The sequence below is a fragment of the Clarias gariepinus genome, chromosome 23 (assembly GCF_024256425.1).
Source record: "Clarias gariepinus isolate MV-2021 ecotype Netherlands chromosome 23, CGAR_prim_01v2, whole genome shotgun sequence".
Taxonomy (NCBI): domain Eukaryota; kingdom Metazoa; phylum Chordata; class Actinopteri; order Siluriformes; family Clariidae; genus Clarias; species Clarias gariepinus.
In genome coordinates, this window is record NC_071122.1 from 14,068,330 (window position 1) to 14,087,933 (window position 19,604).

General features: G+C 36.2%; 1 protein-coding gene across 1 annotated transcript; it reads left to right on the forward strand.

The window, feature by feature from the left end:
- Positions 1–2,804: 2,804 nt before the first annotated feature.
- On the forward strand, positions 2,805–17,747 carry si:ch1073-456m8.1 (leucine-rich repeat flightless-interacting protein 1). Its single transcript, XM_053484376.1, has 6 exons — positions 2,805–3,032; positions 4,684–4,764; positions 6,858–6,890; positions 9,068–9,229; positions 11,357–11,440; positions 15,817–17,747. The coding sequence occupies exons 1-6, from the start codon at positions 2,937–2,939 to the stop codon at positions 16,315–16,317; spliced, it is 957 nt and encodes a 318-aa protein (XP_053340351.1). The 5' UTR covers positions 2,805–2,936; the 3' UTR covers positions 16,318–17,747.
- The last annotated feature ends 1,857 nt before the right edge of the window (positions 17,748–19,604 follow it).

Sequence of the window (19,604 nt, forward strand, 5' to 3'; positions counted from 1 at the left end):
TACATTTTTATTGTAGTTCCAGTGCAAAACTAAAGATCCAATATTAGCCATAACATCATGGTTCTGACTGGGGTATGGCTCCTCAGGACCTCTGGAGGTGTCATATTGTCAATGGATCCTTTGGGTGCCCATAATCCTGTCACCTATTTGCTGGTGTATAGTTGGTAATTAATCTTTTTCAGGTGATGATATTATGGCTGATCAGTCTTCATTCATTCATCTTCTATGCCACTTACATGGAGGCTTATTAGGAGACCACCTATTCCTGGAGACTTTGGGCACATGGGGTACACCCTGAACGGGGTGCCAATCCATCACAGAACACACATAAACACAGGCACACACACTTACATGCATATACACACACACTACAGGCAATTTGGAAAGCCTAATCTGTATGTCTTTGGACTGTGGGAGTTAATCAAAGTACCTGGAGGAAACCCACCAAGCCTGGGGAGAACATGCAAACTCCACGCACTCAGATCTGGACAGGAACCCCTTTACCCTGAAGGTGTGAGTCCACAGTGCTAACCAATGCACTATTAATACCACTATATACATATTAAGATCCTAATGTTATTATAACAAAGTTGTTAATAGTATGTAATTTTAAATATAGAGTATATTAATGACTACTGTTTGCTTACATATGTGGTGTTATTACAGAATGATAAATTGTTAAGTTGGAATGATCTTTTAATTTTGGCCAAGTTGTATATTATGCAATGTACAATGTACAAATTTGGCACTGGCAAAAATCTTTATTTCTTTATTGTGAGTTGAGTATGATAGTCATAGAATAGCTTGTAATATAATGAGGTCCCTGGCTACTAGTTTATCACCACTGTCAGAAAATCTGGCAGTGTCTCATGTAACACTGCTACAAAGCTTGTTTTAAGGCCAAGAAACAGAGATCAGCATGGGTTAATGAGAAACTCATAGAAAACAGTAATGACAATGTTAAAAATGGAAATGGATGGAAAATATACTTAATGCCTCAAGCCTAAAGGAGGGTTGGGTACTGAAAACCGATGCCAATATGGCACCAGTACCTATATTCGGTGTTTTTTTATTTCGGTGCCTCATTCTGTCGATTGAATGACGCATTCGTAATAAGCATCAGATTCATCAACCACTAGTAAAATTTAAATACTGCATTCATGGGGTGTCAGAAATGATCAGAAAAATTTATTATTTCCTAAATTAAAAAAATCTTGAGAACTTCGGAAAGCTTTGATAATACAAATCCAAAACATTGTTGCAGTAATGTTACTATTCATTTTATTTTTGTAGATTAAAAGTTTGTTGGATTAGATAAAAAAATTAAAAGCACAAATCATCAGGAAATGAGACCATCCGAGATGCACGTGAATGCAGCAACTAACGTTACACTTGCTCTGAGAATTTTTATTTATTTATTTGTTTAATAAAAATGTATTCCTGAGTCATTCACCATCATTTTGTGGCTTCTGTAAAGTATCGGTTTAGGCACCGTTTTGGCACCGGTACCATATTAAAAGTATCGATTTGGCACCGGTATAGAAAAAACCCAAACGATACACAACTCTAGCTCTCAGTGCATAAATATGCGTGTGTTCTGTGATGAACTGGCATTCCCTTCAGGTTTTAAGATAATAGTGACAATATTGACAAAAGCCACATGTCATTTTTCAAGGTAATACTTTGTCTATCTACAGTACATAAGAAATTTGAGTTTTACCTGAGTGTCACCTTGGGACATGATGCAACATAGACAAGGTTTTGGTATATCACAAACCATCTCTAACACTATCCCTAGGAAATGCCGTCTGAGCATTCATTCATTCATTTCTATAGGGTTGCGGGGCCTGGAGCCTACTACTGGAAAGTCAGGGCAAAAGCCAGTGGCAGAGGGATAAGGGTGCCAAAACAGGCACAAACCCACACAGTCCCTCTTACATTACGGGCAAAATCTCAAACCAGTGGGCCTACAACGCATGTCATTGGACAGTGGCAAGGAAATCAACATACCCAAAGGAAATCCAAAAAGTACAGGGAGAATATGCACACTCTGCATATACACTACCAGTCAAAAGTTTGGACACGCTTTATGTCATGATCATTTCAGATTTTTATTTCTTTCTTCATTGTAAAATATTGCTAAAGGCTTTCAAAATATGCAATAAATTTATCTGAACAGTTGATATCTGCTACTTATACTCTTTAAAGTCTTTATAACATCTCTAATCTGAGGTGCTGTAAATTGATTTTTAAACTGGTAAGTCTTAATGAACTTCTCTAAACCCTAGGTAAGTCTTGGTCTTGCGTTGCTGGGATGGTCTTCATGAGAGCCAGTTTCATCATGGTGCTTCATGGGTTTTACAAATGCGGTTGAACAATACTGTTCTTGCAAAAACTTTCAGAACAGCAGAACTTTGTGTCTTAAAATAACAAATGACTGTTGTTGTTACTTAATTATCTTATAGTCTTATGTGCTATTTCATTAATTCATCTTCATCATATATTTTGGCGAATACTGTATGTTTATTTTAAAAGCGAAACAATTAATGGCAAAAATGCGCTGGGCTTTAATGGCTACAGGTTTCAAATTGTAACAAAAATCTGAAAAAAATAAAATGGGGATTTAAAAAATGGTGATACTTATAGAATCACAATTTGAATCGCGGTACCGTAATAATATCGTATCGCTAATAGCTAGTAGCTCTATACAGTATCTAGGGGAGAAGGGCGGAGTGGAGAACATGGCGGGTTGAATTGAGACGCGGCCCTCACTGTGCTGGCTCGAGCCCCTCCTTTTACAGGAGTTGAGTGTAAAGCCGCCTCCCTACTGTCAAGTCAAACACACACACGAAACATACGGGAGAACATTTTCACTGTCCATACACACTGAATATCGGGTTTTATCGCGCGCTGTGAGTGTAAGTAGTGATCTCAGGATGCACGCGGACACAGGGGAGAAATCCGCTTCACCCAGAAAACGGATCGTCTCGCGCGCGATGAGCGAGGAAGAATCTCTTCGACACATAATAGAGGTGAGCTTCATTTATTATACATACAAATATATTCACTTGGTTTATATTTAAGATCAGTCCTTAAGTCCGTAAACAGTTTTTAGACTTTTAGACTAGAGTTCTCAAACTGGTCCAAAGCTTTGGATAATTAATGAGCGTGTTTAGGTGGTTGTGAAATCTTTTTTGTGTGGCGGTGTGTGATTGTTCTCTGTTTAAGACAAAGCAAAAAAAAAACAAAACGTTTTTTACAAAATACACCTGTGTTTAAAGTCGCATGCATTAAAGTTTTTTTGTTGTTATTTAACAAACTAACAGATTCCGAAGCCAGCGTTACTTCTGCGTTAAATATTAGTGCTACAATAGAATACGCCCAGTTTTTTGTCCTGTATTTTCCAGCGACTGTACTTCACTACAGCTATCTCCATGTAAGATTTTATTCATACAAATAAAACAACAACAATAATTTATCCAATAAAATCTGTCAAATAAACTCGGCGCGATTAGTTGGCAGGGATTTTGCAGGGAGATGAAAAGTTGCTCCGGCGTGTTTCAGGCGTTTCTAGGTGACGCACGATGACGTCATGACGTAGGCAGCTCGTTAGCGTTTCGGACAAAAGTGAGCTCATCACCTCTTGCAGCCTTTTATCTCATTAATCAAAGTGATGCACGAACAAAGGGTTTTTACTCATTTACATATTTACAAAGAAACTACATCAAGGAGCAATTATTACTATACTAAATGTGCATCTATTTAATAATGTATTTGTTATTTAGCCAATCATATTTGCAGTTCAATTAAATGCCATGTCACAAAACCACTAGAGTGCCAGTTCAATGCACACAAACACACATACAGACAATTTGGGAACAATTAGAAAAATCCTTCCATCTGTTTACTCATGCACATAGACCCGAGACGACGACCATAGAGACCACCTCTGACAATATTTTTGTTATCAAATGGTCAACCAGTCCTGCGTGTTGTTATTAGTGTACCATGGGTTTATTTGTTTGTTTGTTTTCTGACTTCTTCTGGCTTCGCCCAGTGCTTATAAAGTGGCTAATTTCTCAGCTTGCACAATGGCGTGCTTTGCTCCCATAGACACCTCTCTAGTCTACATGTTGTTTTATACTTTGAAGCACCAAATGCAGTTTTTACAGAGCTCAAACAAAGAGCGGACATTTTAAGCAGTTTTTAAACAATCAGCCTAACAGGGTACAACTACATAACTTGAAAGACCTTGCAGCCACATACTATTTTTTTGATCACTTGGAAAACAGTTGTTTCTCAACATTAGAGAAAGAAAGCTGAAATCCTGAAATGTACATATTACATTCATCTTTTAATCTCAAACCCAAATCTCTTGACTGTATAGCAAAAAAAAAAAAAATTTGGTTGCCTTGCTGTACTAATACATACATACAAAGGACTATAAAGTGCAAGCTTGGATTGCGAGTAACCTGGATGAGCAGAAACACTGTCTTTATCGTAAAGTTTAGGATGTATATGATGTAAATCTTCCGAAAGTCTAGTCAGTATATTTCAGTATATATGCATATATACTGTTACTGTGACTGTAAAAAAGTGATGCAAAGTGTGACCTGGTGGCTTAGTGGTTAGCACTGTGGTCTTATGTGCTGTATATTTCTGTGTTGGCTGTTTGTATGTCAGGCGGAAGAATCACCCAAGCGGCTAACTCGCAGAGACAGCAGATATGGATCTCTCAGGAGGGGAGACACAAGAGGAAGTCAGGTAAAAAAAATCTAAATATTAGTGCTGAATTGTGGCTAAATTACCAAATTTTATGCATCTATAGCACTGTGCAAAATTCCTAAGCACATGCATAATAAATGTTCTAAAGTACGCATGTATTAAAAAAATTGTAATTTAATTAAGAGTAATTAATGAAACAAAGTCAGTACAGTATTTGGTGAGATAGCGTTTTGAGGATGTTTTCAGGTATAATTTGTGCAGTTTTATTAGGCAATTATTAACTAAATTTTATTGAGCATCCTGCAAAACATCCTCCAGTGTTTCTGAGGACTTTGACTGTTGCACCTGCTTCTTTTTTGCATGCAAATTTCGTGATAGAATACTGATAATCTGAAATGTTTTTGTATGGCCTCAATAATAAAGTCATAAAATGAAAAAATAAATAGAGAAAGAAATTTGTACTAAAAATACAAGGTGCTATCAGGCATATATCCCATGAGTTGTTCAGTATGTGACATGATTGGGTGTTGACAATTTTATTGCTGTTGGGCAATAATGTGCTTGTACATGTTTTTGCTAAATTGTCATGAGAACAAAATGAAGAGATACTAGATCATGCTATTTTGATTGCAAATTTACCAGATTGGTTAACACAGGACAGTTTAATAATATATAGTCTTCCCTCTAATACACTAATTCACTTCAATCCAGTCAAACTATATTTGTGACAGCCTGAGAAACCTTTTCACACATTTAAATGTGACTTATTGAAATGTGAATTAGGAAGTGCTAAAATGATTGTAGATTAATTCAGTGACTTTCTTTATGTTAGATAATTTGACATAATTTATTCAGTCTTTTAAAACATGATCTTTGTATAAGGCTCAGGATCAGCTTCAAATGTTAATACAAAGCATGTAATATGCAGAAAATTACAGAATACCAGAATGAATGATGGTAGATTTTTTTTCATTTGGCAACATCAAGTTTGCCAACACCTAAAAAGTTTATCAAGGCTGTGATTCAGTCCTTTTTGTTAACAATTGATATGTCCAAATTCATTTCCTTCAATGATACATATAATGTTTTCTAAATATCAGATATACTCTATGCTGGTTGGATTTCAATTTGAATCTTTTTGAAAACACAGACTCAGAATGGCGGTTCTGGGCATAGAAATGTGTATTTCTATGAACACAACATTCTTCCTGTCCAATTTAGAGCAGTTCCTGACGCGTCCAGTGTCCCTTACTCGAGCCAAGTTGGTACACAGTGGGAAGTAGGCTGTGTTTCTCACTTGGCCTTTTTGCATTGCAACATTGGAAAAAATGCTGCTTGTAGGCCAAAGTGTGCTAAAATATCAGTATTTTTAACAAACACTGGAAGATCAAATATTTGAGAAGTGTATTACCAAGAAGTCAGACACTTATTGCTAATTACTAGATTGATAATTACTTGCAACTTGATTGATCAGTAAGCATACATTACTATCTTATTCCTAAAACAGGTTTTATTGACACCATAGGTTTTTTTTTTGTAATAAAAAGGTTGTACATAGGGAATGACTATTGATAATCATGGACTGAAGCCCTGCTCTACCAGATACAAAAGGGCTCTTAAGGATGGAAATAATAACAATTTCTGTGTATATTTTATGCCAAAGTATACTATCGAAGTTGCTGATGCCATTTTCTACAAAAACTCCTCAATCCTGTAATAATCCAATAATCTGCCCAGTCATATGTTAGCAGGGAAGTGCATAAAATCAAAGAGTAATGTTTAAATAGTTGACTGCTTTTTAAATGTCATTATCTAATAATAATAAAAAATACATTAAAAGTGGACAATGTGAAACAGGAAACAGATGAACAGCCCAACATAAGTCATTCATGAACCTCTCCCCCATTAAAAACCAGTTTACCACTGTAAATTTTGGGAGCAAAAGTTGTTGTAATGGAAGGTAATTAGATAATTATAAAAATAAAGTGGCATGATTTCTTAAACATAATTATAGCTCAACACTGTATGTTGTTTTTCTGTAATAATGTGTCTTGTTAAATATCCATATTTTCTTTGCAAATAATTCTTGAATTGTAAAGTGTTTTTGTTTTTGTTTTGTTTTTTTGCATCAGAGTGAAGACGAGCCAGCAGAACACACATCCATGGTATTTACAATGGACTTCTACTTAACCTGAATAATTCATTAAGTACTACATAACAGCCTGCATGCTTCAATATAAACAGCCTTAAATGCAATGATGATTGAAATGTATCAGTGTGTGACTAGTTACACTACATTTTATAATACAGACTACAGCGAGTGTTCAGTAGTGTAGAAACATGGTGAGAAAAGCGTACATCTATAAAATGAGTTAAAAAAAAAGTCCAACCAAAAATACTGGAGGTGAAAAAAGTACTTTTAGAATGTGACTGAATTTCAGAAAACGTGTGACTGAAAGACTTGAGGCGTCTGCACTTTAAGCTAGCACTTGGTTTGCACTTCTTGTATTTCTCTTAGTCAGGAAAATGAAAGACATCAGGCTGTTCTGTGTGTGTGTAGCATGTGATTAGTCATGTTTTTTTTAAAAATCTTACAGGCACGTAATAACGTGTCAGAAATTTCTCAAGACAACAAGGAAGTAGCTTAAGTTAAACTGACACAGACAGTTATAAACATGTTCATATGGCTGGTCACATTACTATTAGAAGGCATACTATTTAGCATAAAATACTGATTTTGTTTATACCCATGACTTGTAAATTCTTATTTAGGTAGTCTTTAAGCTGTAGCTCTAAGCAGGAGTGATAACAGTGATACAATTTACCCATACGTGAGACAAATGGAAACTATGGTTTTCAGCTTTAAATTTACTTAACTGTGTTTCTTTTTGATTTTTGCTTTATATATATATATATATAAAGAAAAAGCCAAACAAAATATCCCATTATCTAACTATCATCTACATATTAAGGTCATCTACCATACAGTTATTTCTCTAGGAGTAGGTTTGCTAGCCCTGGGTGTCCAGGCTATTCATTTGTCAATTCCTATGTAGCTGAGCAACAGTCACTGAAGGACAGATTCCTAAATGCGGGAGAGAAATGATCGACTGCATTCGGGTCCATACATTGAGTAGCCAACCACTAGTTAATCAGGAGTCTGAGGTCAATTCTAATGATACTTGATTTAATAATGCTTTAAATATGCTCGAATAATAATTGTCAGTTTTGAGTCTAATTTCTATTGAGGATGTAGTATATTTTACAGAGATTAGTTATAACATTAACACCACATGATGAATTAAAAGGCAAAGGCCACATTTCTGGTTTGGTCTCACGAGAAGCTAAGGACGCACAAATTGCGGAAAAAAGTTAACTCCAGCTATGATAGAAAAGTATCCAAACGGAACACTCAGTGCATCACGGCTTTCTGTGTATAGGACTTAGCCTGCAAAGAGTTTAAGCCTTCAAATTCCCCAGATCTCAATCTGATTAAACATCCATGGAATGTTGTTTTGGTGGTTTTAATGTTATGGTCGATTGGTGTTTTGTTTTTGCTTTATTGATGCTTTTTATTGACGTTTTGAAGAAGTGTGATGCAGTTTCTGGTTTTGGAAGATGTTTTATTGGCGTGAATTACATCATTTAAGACTCAGGGTTTTACAATAGGCATATTAATATTTATTTCTTCAATACAGTGTTTGCACGACTAATGCTATGAATTGATTATAGTTTAGACATGCAGAGAATAACTGGAATGGTTTACATTTTTCAGGTGTACTTTATATTTCTAAAACAAGATTAATTGTCAGGAGACCTTACATTTTTACCAAAAACTGCTTAAAATGTTAGTTGATTAGCAAAGCTCTCTGATGTTACAACAAGCCAATGCCTGACCTAAAATGACCCGAATTATTGCAAACAGTACATATTTTGTTAGAAATACTCCCTTTCCTATAACAAAAAAAGAGGTCAGTTGAATAGTGATGTCGGTATCATATGTTGGCTACAAAGGAAGGAAACAATCTGCAATCAGATTTAACACAAGTTAACAAAATCCTTTAGCATTTAAACAGCCGCTAAGAACAGATTCTGAACAAGCCAAAAAAGCAAATTGCTCTATAGTGATATTTCTAGCTTTTGAATTAACAAACACTGTAAAACTTCGTACAAATGACTTACTGTATATTAATAAAAACATTTATCAGGTGCTGTTGTCGTTATTGGGGTATTTAACTCTGATATATCATGTTACATCAATTTGGAAAATACCAACTAAACATATAATCACGTCGCACTTCACAAATCAGACAGCAAATTGCAGCTCATTTATTTTCTGCAGATGGAGCTACAGCAGAACTATGAGATGTGTTTAGCAGAGCTGCAGAGTGTCGAGCTGCGGCAGGAGGTGTTGCTTTTCCAGGTAGACTGTCTCCAGGATGCCCTTGAGGGAGCTGAGGAGATGCTCACTGAGACCAAGAGAGAGGCTCATCAGTTCAGCATGGTACATACACACCAACATGTTGTTTTAACTGCACAAGTATACGTCCTGGTCACCCAGAATCACCTGGGTATATTTTTGTGGATATGAGCCACAAGTGGCAGGAAACATTGGGATGAGAACATGGACACTTATAATAAGAATAAGGACACTGGGTTTCTCCTTGAGTGACATATTGATACATTTTACGATTTTAATAATTTGTTCATTTCACTACATGTATCAACACAAATTATATTCAATTCTGACAGCAGGACACTTTTGTAGAGTTGCTTGTAGCTCCAAGAAGTGGCACTCACTTCTCATTCTCTTTAGACACTTATTAGGAACATGTACAGTAACATGCGCATGCATGTAGTTATCTAATCAGCCATCATGAAGCAACAGTGCAATGCAAAAATGCTAAATGTTTCAGATAGTGTACTCATTTGTTATGTACTGTATGAGTGGCTTGCGATGTCCAGTGTATGCAGGGCTTAGGGGGGAAGTGGTGTGGCAACAGACTGCAGGAGTGACTATGCACACTTTCGGGAAGACTCTTCCTGTTTAAGAAGTTAAGCTGCCTCGAGCAGATGGCCTTCGCTAACAAAAAAAAAATAAAAAAAATCTATTTTTTATCTATCTTTTCTTCCCTTTTCTTTTCTTCCTATCCCTTTTCTATTTTTTATAACATAAATCCTCTTTTTTATTTCTTTTCTCATCAACACATTTTCTTTTCAACATAAATTATTTTTTCTGTTCAACATAGCTTTTCTCTTTTCTTGTGTCTTTTATCTTTTTGATTTTCTCTTTTTTTTTTTCTCCTATACTGGAGCAACAAAGATCCGTAGTGGTCTAGGATGCTTTTCTGCTCACCATGCTTGCAAATAGTGCTTATTTAAATCATTATTGAGATCCTGTCAACTCAAACCAGTCTGCTTACTCTCCCCTGATCTCTTTCTTTTTGCACAAATTTTTTTGTTGTTTTTGTTGTTTATTTTGTTTTTTGCATAATTCTGTATAAAATCTAGAGAAGGTTGTGTGTATGACATTTGCTCAATGGGGATTCCTCTTAATGAACCAGTGTGTCTGTAACTGTATGAGATTGGCATTCTTGAGTGTTTTTCACTTAGATACTATTCACTCCTGAGTTGGATTTCCATTTTTCCTAAATATGTCAGGTTCCTCTTGATCTTACTGCCTGAGAGTTTTACACAGCACTTAAAGTCTACCAGCCAGTAGGTGCATGACTAAGCATTGGTTATCCTCTGCTTGTCCATGCCGTGGTTAAAAGCACTAAACAAATAAAATGTAATTTAATTAAATTGAATTGAATTTGTTTGAGTGGTTTTCCTTTCCTATATATCACGCTGTTTACTGTCTGGTGCATTATCTGCAACTATCCAACATTGTGGCTGGAGTTGATTTTCATTGAAAAACCAAAGAACTCCATGTTCTTTCATGAAGCACTTAGTGGTTAACCGAGACATCTTCTGTATCCCCTGTCAGCATCAGTCCACTATCTCAAAATTTCTCTGATTTAAGTATTAAATAGTAAATGTAATGCAAAATGATATCTATTTTTTAATGATACAAAAAATGATCTGATTCATGATTTAAAACTGCGATACAAGCTGAACTGTATGTTTTGCATTAGATTAGTGGGACAACAGACCTTGAGGTTATATATATATATATATATTTCTTTCTTTTTTTTTATCTCTCTGCATTCAAGCTACAAGTGGGAAACACCACGTTTGTCCTTTGTTAGCAATACTAGATAACTGTGATGAGTAATGTATATTTTCCTTTGTTGAGTTGAGGAGGAGTGTGAATTTTGACTTGAGGTGGCTTGAGTATGGGTGAAATAAATTAACAGGAAAGAGAACAAAATGGAGGATTATGGCTAGAAAATATAGTGAAATAAAAAGAGCTGAATTCTAAATGAAATTTATTTAGCAAAAAAATAAAGTTTACGTCAAAGGACACACATATTTCATTTGGTACAACTGTAACTATTAAAACAGAAATAAATATGTATTTATTTTCAATAACTAAAACACTGTTGTTCATGTTAGCCCTCCGTCTCTCTCTATCACTGTTTGTCTCTCTCCTATTCTCTTTCATTCTTTGTTTTCCTTCGGCCTGCAGGAGCTGGAGCGAGAGAGGGAGAAGAGGAGGAAGGTGGAGGAAACTGTTGCACTGCTGACGCAGGAGCTGGAGCGGTTAAAAGAGGTGAGTAAAGGCTATGTTTGCAAATGATATACATCAGTCTGCGAGCCTGCCTGCTTATGTAACACTATGGGGCAAACAAAATTAGACTTTACTTTAAGCTCCAGAATAGCCACAGTGTTACATAACTGAACTAATATTTATCTAGTGGCTCTGTGAATAAGTTATTGTAATAACAGTATGAAAATGAGTACAATAGTTTTAGTAAGTGCTGTTACATATTCCATGCTACGTTCCAAACATTATATATATATGAACAGTTTGTCAGCAGAATGCAATAAATGCCATTTTAGATTTTTACTCTTATTATTCTTTAACACACAAGGTTATCTATAACAAAACATGTACTGTAATTTAAAAACTGCTATATTAGTTTAGTTATGAACTTAATAGGTCATTAGGGCCCAAGCACTATGACATCAGCCCTATGTTGTCATGGTGTGTGAAGGGCCCGCGTGTTAAGCTTCTAATTTTCCTGATTTGGTGAGTGATTTGAATGTGTTCAAGGGGTTTTTGAAGAATGTTAAAGCCAAGAAAAGCACATTAACACTCTTTTATATCCTGTGAAATAGGACATTATATGAATTGAATGTTGTGTGAATACCATGTTATACACTTATAATCAAAACTATCTGGGATACTGTAGCATAAAAATATGCACAAGTGATTTATGTACAAGAGATACAGTGTGACATACACTCGATATGTGTGGAAAGCAGTTGGTTAAACTCCACATACCTGTACTGCGATTAGAAGGTGTCATCATGTACTGAAGTGAAAATAAAACTGATAGAGGAGAAGGCTAATGATGCTCCAAACTGAAGATTTTTTTTTTTTTACAGCATCCACTCAATCACGACAAGGAGGTGTCTCATATTGCAGAACACTTCTCCTTTTATAGCTGCATTTAGAGATTCTAGTGGAGGCAAAACACATTTGAGGTTTTCTGCAGTGTAGCTTCATAGTAAAGGGCTCTTTATTTGGGCTTTTGTGTTTAAATGTTTTTTTTCTATAAATTCATTCGGATGCCCACAGAGGAATTTAGCAAACATTCAGATGCCGTAGCTTTAATATGTCAGTGAAACTGCAATCAGAACTTCAGTTGAGCTGCACAGCCCACTCTGGGAGCTATAATCAAATGATGATGTACAGCGTTACACAATTTCCTGTGATAAATATAGATCTGGTAAACCACTATCTCACTATTGTTTTATGTCTCAGACAGCATGCTGTAAGTTTTTTTTGGTTAGAATTTCAACTCTATCACCTCCCTAATAAAAATTATTTGCACTTTTGATGTTTTTAAAAGTTAGGAATATAAAAAAAGTTTAGTTTAACAAGATGCAAATACCTGGCCAAAACAAACATGTTTTAACATTTTTTTTTTGTTAGAATAAACACTATTCTAACTAGGTAAGCTGACACTACAGAAGTTTCTGTCATGTGTGATCTGATAAAAGACAAAACAGTTATGCACAATTGATGGATGGCCCCCACCAATCATGTTAATGGTCGCAACAGTAGTAGCTATGGAAACCCTGCCTAAACATTTTGGTCTTTCAGTCTTTCCACCTGCCCAGTCTTGTAGGTTGTGGGTAAACATGGGAATCAGCGGGATCAAATAACATCCAGTAAGAGTGATCCTACCAGGACTAGTATGGAATTGTTGCCTCCTGCTTCTGTGGGGTCTGAAATGAGTGCACACTGTTCAATCCTGTTCAATCCTGTTCAGTTTTATAATGCGTTTAACAGTGGTCATTGTCGTTAAAGCAGCTTTAAAGAATAAAAAAGAAATATGAAAATGAGTTAGAAAAGTGTGAGGCAATATGTAAAAATCCTAATTATCAGATTGTCCCTGCGATGGTGGCAAGGAAAAACTCCCTGCAATGGCAATGGGAAGAAACCTTAAGAGCCTTGAACCATACTCAACAGGGAACCCATCCTCATTTTGGTGACAATGGCTAGCAGGGATTAATCATTCTGTGTGTTACGAGTGGCTAGCAGGGATTAATCATTCTGTGTGTTACGAGTGGCTAGCAGGGATTAATCATTCTGTGTGTTACTGGCCCCAGTCACCACATGCATCCCAAGCAGACCATACCGGGTCTCCATGTGCCGAGATCTCCAACCAGAAGCGCGGCAACAGGATAAGTTCGACAGGTCCAGAGGCCAGAGGGGTTTGAATCACTGGCAGCTCAGGAGCGACATGTATAGTAGCTAGATAAAAAGAGAAAGGGGGAGAGAGAGAGAGAGAGAGAGAAAAGTTAGGTATGGTCACACTGACATATTTTATATGGAACATGTTTTTTTACATTTTTTATTTTAAAGTATTTTTAGCATAACTAAAAGTGAGAGCCAGAAGGACACACTGACATGAAGGCTCCCTGGTGTCAGCTCTCTCCCAGTCACACCACCAGCAACAAACCTGAGTGATCAATGCGAGAGCGCGAAGACAGCATCCAACATACCAGTTCACCATAGTACTCTACATCCATGAGTCCCCCATATCTGCATCTTTACCTAAGACAAACCTATTTACAACAGGCGCAAAAGTTATCCTTTTGATACACTAAACAAGTAGAATTTCTGGAGTTTGTCAGGGAGTCTGTCTTTCAGTCCGGGGTGAAACTACAGTCCTGTAGGTGGACTCAATGATGAACGGCAGCTGTTACTGTTTACTGGTGCCGAGTTGTAAACTTGGAAAACACTCTCAGCCTAAGCCCACTTGAATCCGGGTCTAAACGAGTTAGTAAAGTGGGAGCATGTAGAGAATTTGATGCTATGTTGATTTATGAGGTGTTAAACCCTCCTGATGTAAGCAACAAATTGATGGAAGGCCCCATCCAACCACGTATGTCATTCCTCAAGGGCTGGCTCAATTGTTAGGGACTCTTGAGTAAACAAATTATAATTACTCTCTGCCAATATCTTTTTTTGTAAAAGAAGCAATGAGATGAAATTCGGGGGCTTTTTGTCTCTGCGATAGCATGTTCCTTTTTTCAGACTCAAAGAACAGTAAGACAGCTTGAATGATTTGAATGGATCTTCTGCAGAGTGGATCTTCTTTATTCATCAAATGAATTTTGTTGAATAGTGAAGTTAATTAAACATGTTTACAGTATTAGTGTTGCTGTACTACATTCCCGGAGTGACAGTATAATATGTTTCCTCAGTTAATTAATTTTAAAGCAAATGGGTTAAACTGAATTCTTCGCAACACTGGTCTAAATTGTTGTCACTTGGACCTCTCTGTTGAGCTACACAGTCACTCCTGAGTTCCAGTAATCCTGACTCCTCTTCCCTCTGGACCTGTCTGACTCGTCCTGGTGTCCCACTCCTGGTTGGAGGTCTTGTTGCATGGATGCCCCGTGTGGTCTTCCTGGGATGTGAATGATGACTGGGGACGGTTCCACTTTACCACGAAGATGGTTCCTGGCCTTGGCTGATGCTGACAGATGTTCTCTGAATATTCGTGACTGCAGTCACTCGATAGTTCAGGACTGGAATTTCCTGCAAGTCTACCTGAGCCTCCAACAACATACTGGACTCCATATTGACTTAAACACATCTCCTGGTATACGGAACCTCCAGCCTCCTAACACACAGAATGACTGCAGATCAATCCCTGCTATCCGTTATGACCCAGTTAGGATGCGTTTCTTGTTGAGTATGGTTCCTCTGTCTTCCTATTGTCATCTCAGTGAGTTTTTTTCTTGCCATTGTCGCTGTCGTCTTTGGCTTGCTTATCATTTTGATTCATACAAATTCCATACAAACTTCTGTAATTCTTTTGTTTTTGTAAAGCTGCTTTGCGACATTGACAATTACCCCATGGAAAAACAGACTAAGCCTAGTTAATGCAAAGACTTGAACCGTAAACACAAGCTGAGGGCTGAGGAAAATAAAGATAAACGTAAAATCAGATATTAAAAGCATAAAATAAATCAGTGCAATGTTTGGTTGCAAGTTGGTTGTTTTTAAGTTTTTAATTTCTGTTTTTTATGTATGAAATGATTTTCAAGTTTACATTTTTTGGTTTGTGGTTATGATTTATATAATGCATTTATGGATTTTTTTTACGCTAACATTCCTTTTCTAATGATTTTGTTGTGTTTTCGTAATGTTTTTTTGTTTAATCTTTATCGAACATGATAGAACATGCTGGTCTGGTAAACACATATTTTATGCTTAATTTACTAGAATTTGAACACAGAAGGAGCAATAGGCTTATCACTTTTATCCTTTAATGATTTACAGAACAATGTAGAAATTCTGCTTTACATATTTTTTTTTCTCCAGAATCTAGATATAATTAACATTAGATTGCTTGTTCTGTGTTAGTTTTGTTTTTAATAAAAAAAATTATTTTCTGTCACCAGGAAAAAATTTCAGTTCCAGCTGAAAGTACAACACAAGACCAGAAAGAAGCTGTTGAAATGACACAAGATCCTGCTGATGAAGTGGATATATGTGTATCTAAAGAGACACTTGTAAACTCAGTAGATGCGACTCCCCAACCTACAGGCTCTACAACCAGTTTTGCTACTTTTGCAGCTGCAGCATATCTGCTTTTCAAGAACAAAAGATATGAGTCAAGTTCATCCAAACAAGAAGGAACTTCGGTGGACCAAGGAGATAATAAGGCACATGCGGTTAGTTCTGAACACGCTCCCCCGGAGGAAAGCATCCAAAAACCTCATGATGGTGAAGAGTATGACGAGAGCAGTGGGTATGAAGATGCGCCAACAGATTTCTCACCTGGTTCTTCAACTCCAGATGGGCAATCAGATGCAGCATTGCCAGAAGATTCAGAGAGTGAACTGAATAATAGCAATGAGGCCAGAAATGTAAAAAATCCAGAGGGCTGTTTTCTGTCTTAAATTGCAAAAGTGTCGAGTTTGTCTTAAAATGATTTTATATGAATAACCGACTTTTTTTTTTTTTTTTAAAGCAGGCCAAAGGCCATTTTCCTGATCTTTTAGTAAAAGCTTTAATTGTTAATATTCATATGTACTTTGTATATGCCATATTTTTTACTGGCATGTGTTGCTGTATAAGGCTGGCTGTTTTTTTTGGTTTGTTTTTTAATCACAGGAAGTACATATCAGAGCTTTTTGTGCTGGAGACCAGAAATAACACTAGATCCTCATTCCAAAGTATTTGAATGAGGATTGACTTGTTATTATATTACAGAAGTTATACAATATAGTCATGACAAAAGCTATGACTGCAAACCGAAATCCCACTCAGTCCTCCCCTTTACATTTGTGGCTGTTCACAATCATATAAGGTTATAAATTCTTACAGACTTGCAACATTAAGATGATCAGTCTTTTATAAAAAAGAAAAAGACACAGCTGTCTTTAAACTGCCTTCTTAATGAGACATACTTACTGTAATCTCAGGAGTTTAAATGCTGCATCAAAATGTCAGGGACATGAAACACAGCCTTAGAGCAAAGGATTGCAGGAAAGCTGATGTTTAATCATGGCAGCAAAAAATATATAAAGCATAAAAAACAACTTTGTGATCATCTTGGCTATGTTTAAATTACTAGCCAACCCCAACTCTTGGTAACCTGGTGGAATAAAAATATATAGTACTGTGCAAAAGCCTTGAGCCACATCAAAAATAAAATATGAAATAATTTTATATATCATATCCATTAAATAAAATTTTGTAGATTAAATAAAAGAAACAAGAAATAAAGGTTTACTGTCTGCAAAGTGCCTAAAGAATTAAATATAGTTGTTATGTAACATCCTCAGCTGCAACCTCATTTCCTCGCTCGTCTGGTCCAACCACTCAGCTCTTAGCATCACCAGTATACTAATCACCGGCCTGATCGCTTTTCATCATCTGCACCTGTTTCTCACTGGATCATACCTTAAGTTAGATTATTTTTTTTTTTTTACATAAGAATAGGTCACTTTACGGCTTAGCAAACAAAAACATCCATCTAAACTGGTCAGATACAGAGACTGGACTGAATGTGAGACTTGTTAAAAATTAGAGTAAAAAAAATACTTTTAGGAAACCTGAAAAAAAAATATTCCTGAAGGCTACATTTTAAATACAACAAAGTCTGCAAGTAAAATGTAAAGAAGTGACTTTTGCCCAGCACTGTATATCTTGTTGAGAAAAAAAAATCAGGTTATGAAAAAAAACAGCTTATCAAGCTACTTGAATTAATAAGTTGTGATGCTGGAAATAGTTTAATATCTTCATTTGATTTAATTCTTTTTTGGTCTCTCTGCTCATATTTTATGGCCATAGAAAGGTGTCACAATTATAAATTTATGGGCCTGTGGCTGGAAACTAAAGAAAATTTCCACCTGCAAATTCATTTTGAATGGAGAGCAGATATAGTGACCTTTTTTTTAATTCACACAATAATAATGCTGTATGTTTACTATTACAAAATAGCTGTTTTTGGCATGTACATTATTTGCTGCTGGCTAAACTGTTAATGGATTCAATTTTATAGTATAGAAAGTAAGACTATGAATGAAAGTGGTTCATTTTCCTGCCTCATACTGCCCTTACTGTACTTCATGCAATTCCAGAAAAGCATTTTGTATTTTCTCAGGGTGAATTTAGACACTGATTGTCAGAAAGCTAATATCCCAGGCAAGATCAATTCCTTGATGTCAGATGAAACCGCTAGCATGCACTCATCAGCTTATATCAATTTATCTCTCAATGCTAGCATGTGTGTATATCAGTGGTGTCTAAATCAATCGTTATCTACAATGATTATATAATAAAGCTTAACTGAAAGTAATGCAAAAGTGGGCATAACTTTTTTATTAACTGACAGGTCTTTCCCATCACAAGTGGTGCATTTCCGCCAGCATTGAACCCTGCTCTCAAATCCTCTTGACACCATCGACAAAAATACTGTGCACAGATGGTTAAAGAATGTCAAAGAAGACGAAACCATCAACTGCGGCAAATTATATTTTCTAAAAGAATTATCTTTTCGATGGTGCAAATGCATGCCATGTGATGAAGACTATGTCGAGTAGTACCTTTGTATAGACGAAACCGTTGTACCAACATGTACAACAACCAGTGCCAGTTAATAAACAGGTTATGTCCACTTTTGCATTATTTTCGCAAAAGTGTAAGCCCTTGTATTACAGGTTATATTGTCTTTAGTTGTCTTTAGTTATTTTTGTAAACGTGACACAAGAAGCAGCACTGATTTTACTTAGCTTCATGACATGTTGCATGTTAATTTCCGCTGTATGTTAAAGGTAATTGCAAGAATATAGGAAAACGATAAATACTGTAAAGTTGCATATCAATACAGACGTCACATTTAGATGATTAGTTATTTTAAAAGTACACATTTGAAAAATATTGCATATATTTAAAAATTGTTCTCCTTGTCAGAATCAGGGGGACGCTGTTAAGATTTATTTACAGAGAAAAGCTGCTTTTTGTAAACACAGACATCGATGATAATAAGGTTTGCTTAAAGAGCATCAGGTTATAAACTGTGCATGGAAATACTGGCCATGTTGATGTCTTAATATTTTTTTTTGAACTGTTACATTTGTATTTACATCATTGCCAAATATGTTTGTGAGACAGAATCTAATGGTAGAACTAAGCAGCCGAGGGCAGACACAGGTTCTCCCTTAAGGCCTTATTTTTCTTGGTCAGAACGGCGTATGAACCAAACAGTCAGTCTTTCAGAACAATAGGAGGATCTAACATGTAATCAGTAATGATTAGTACACGCTTAGCTGTGACCAGCACTTCCTTTGATTAGTGTGTTTGAACAGAGGGTGGATGCAACGTGCTATCTGAGCTCCAACCAGAATGTTTTCTGGTTCACCTTTTCCAGAATGCTTGGATATGAAGTCACAACCTTATAGCCATTAGCACAAAGACTCAACCACTGAGCTTCGCCAGCACTCGTTCCTCATGTAAGTGCATGTGAATAGATCAGAATTAAAGCCAGAATTAAACTTTAAACTTTTAAGGGTCATAAGAATATGCTGCATTAACTTTCCAGTAATCTTAAGTTCCATTGTCAAATGAGTGATTAAATTGTATCGTCTCTTCTGTGCCTGCTGTCTTCACCTCAACATATTGTTGTTCTATGCTGGTCATTAATAATCCAAGACGAAGGATGTGCTGATGTTAATATCACTAT

What these genes read in the sequence shown, in the direction of transcription:
- si:ch1073-456m8.1 (XM_053484376.1), top strand. Translation starts at nt 2,937, where the DNA reads ATGCACGCGGACACAGGGGAGAAATCCGCTTCACCCAGAAAACGGATC. An exon ending in CTCTTCGACACATAATAGAG is followed by an intron (nt 3,033 to 4,683) that starts GTGAGCTTCATT and finishes TTTGTATGTCAG; the next exon opens with GCGGAAGAATCACCCAAGCG. An exon ending in AGGCTCATCAGTTCAGCATG is followed by an intron (nt 9,230 to 11,356) that starts GTACATACACAC and finishes TTCGGCCTGCAG; the next exon opens with GAGCTGGAGCGAGAGAGGGA.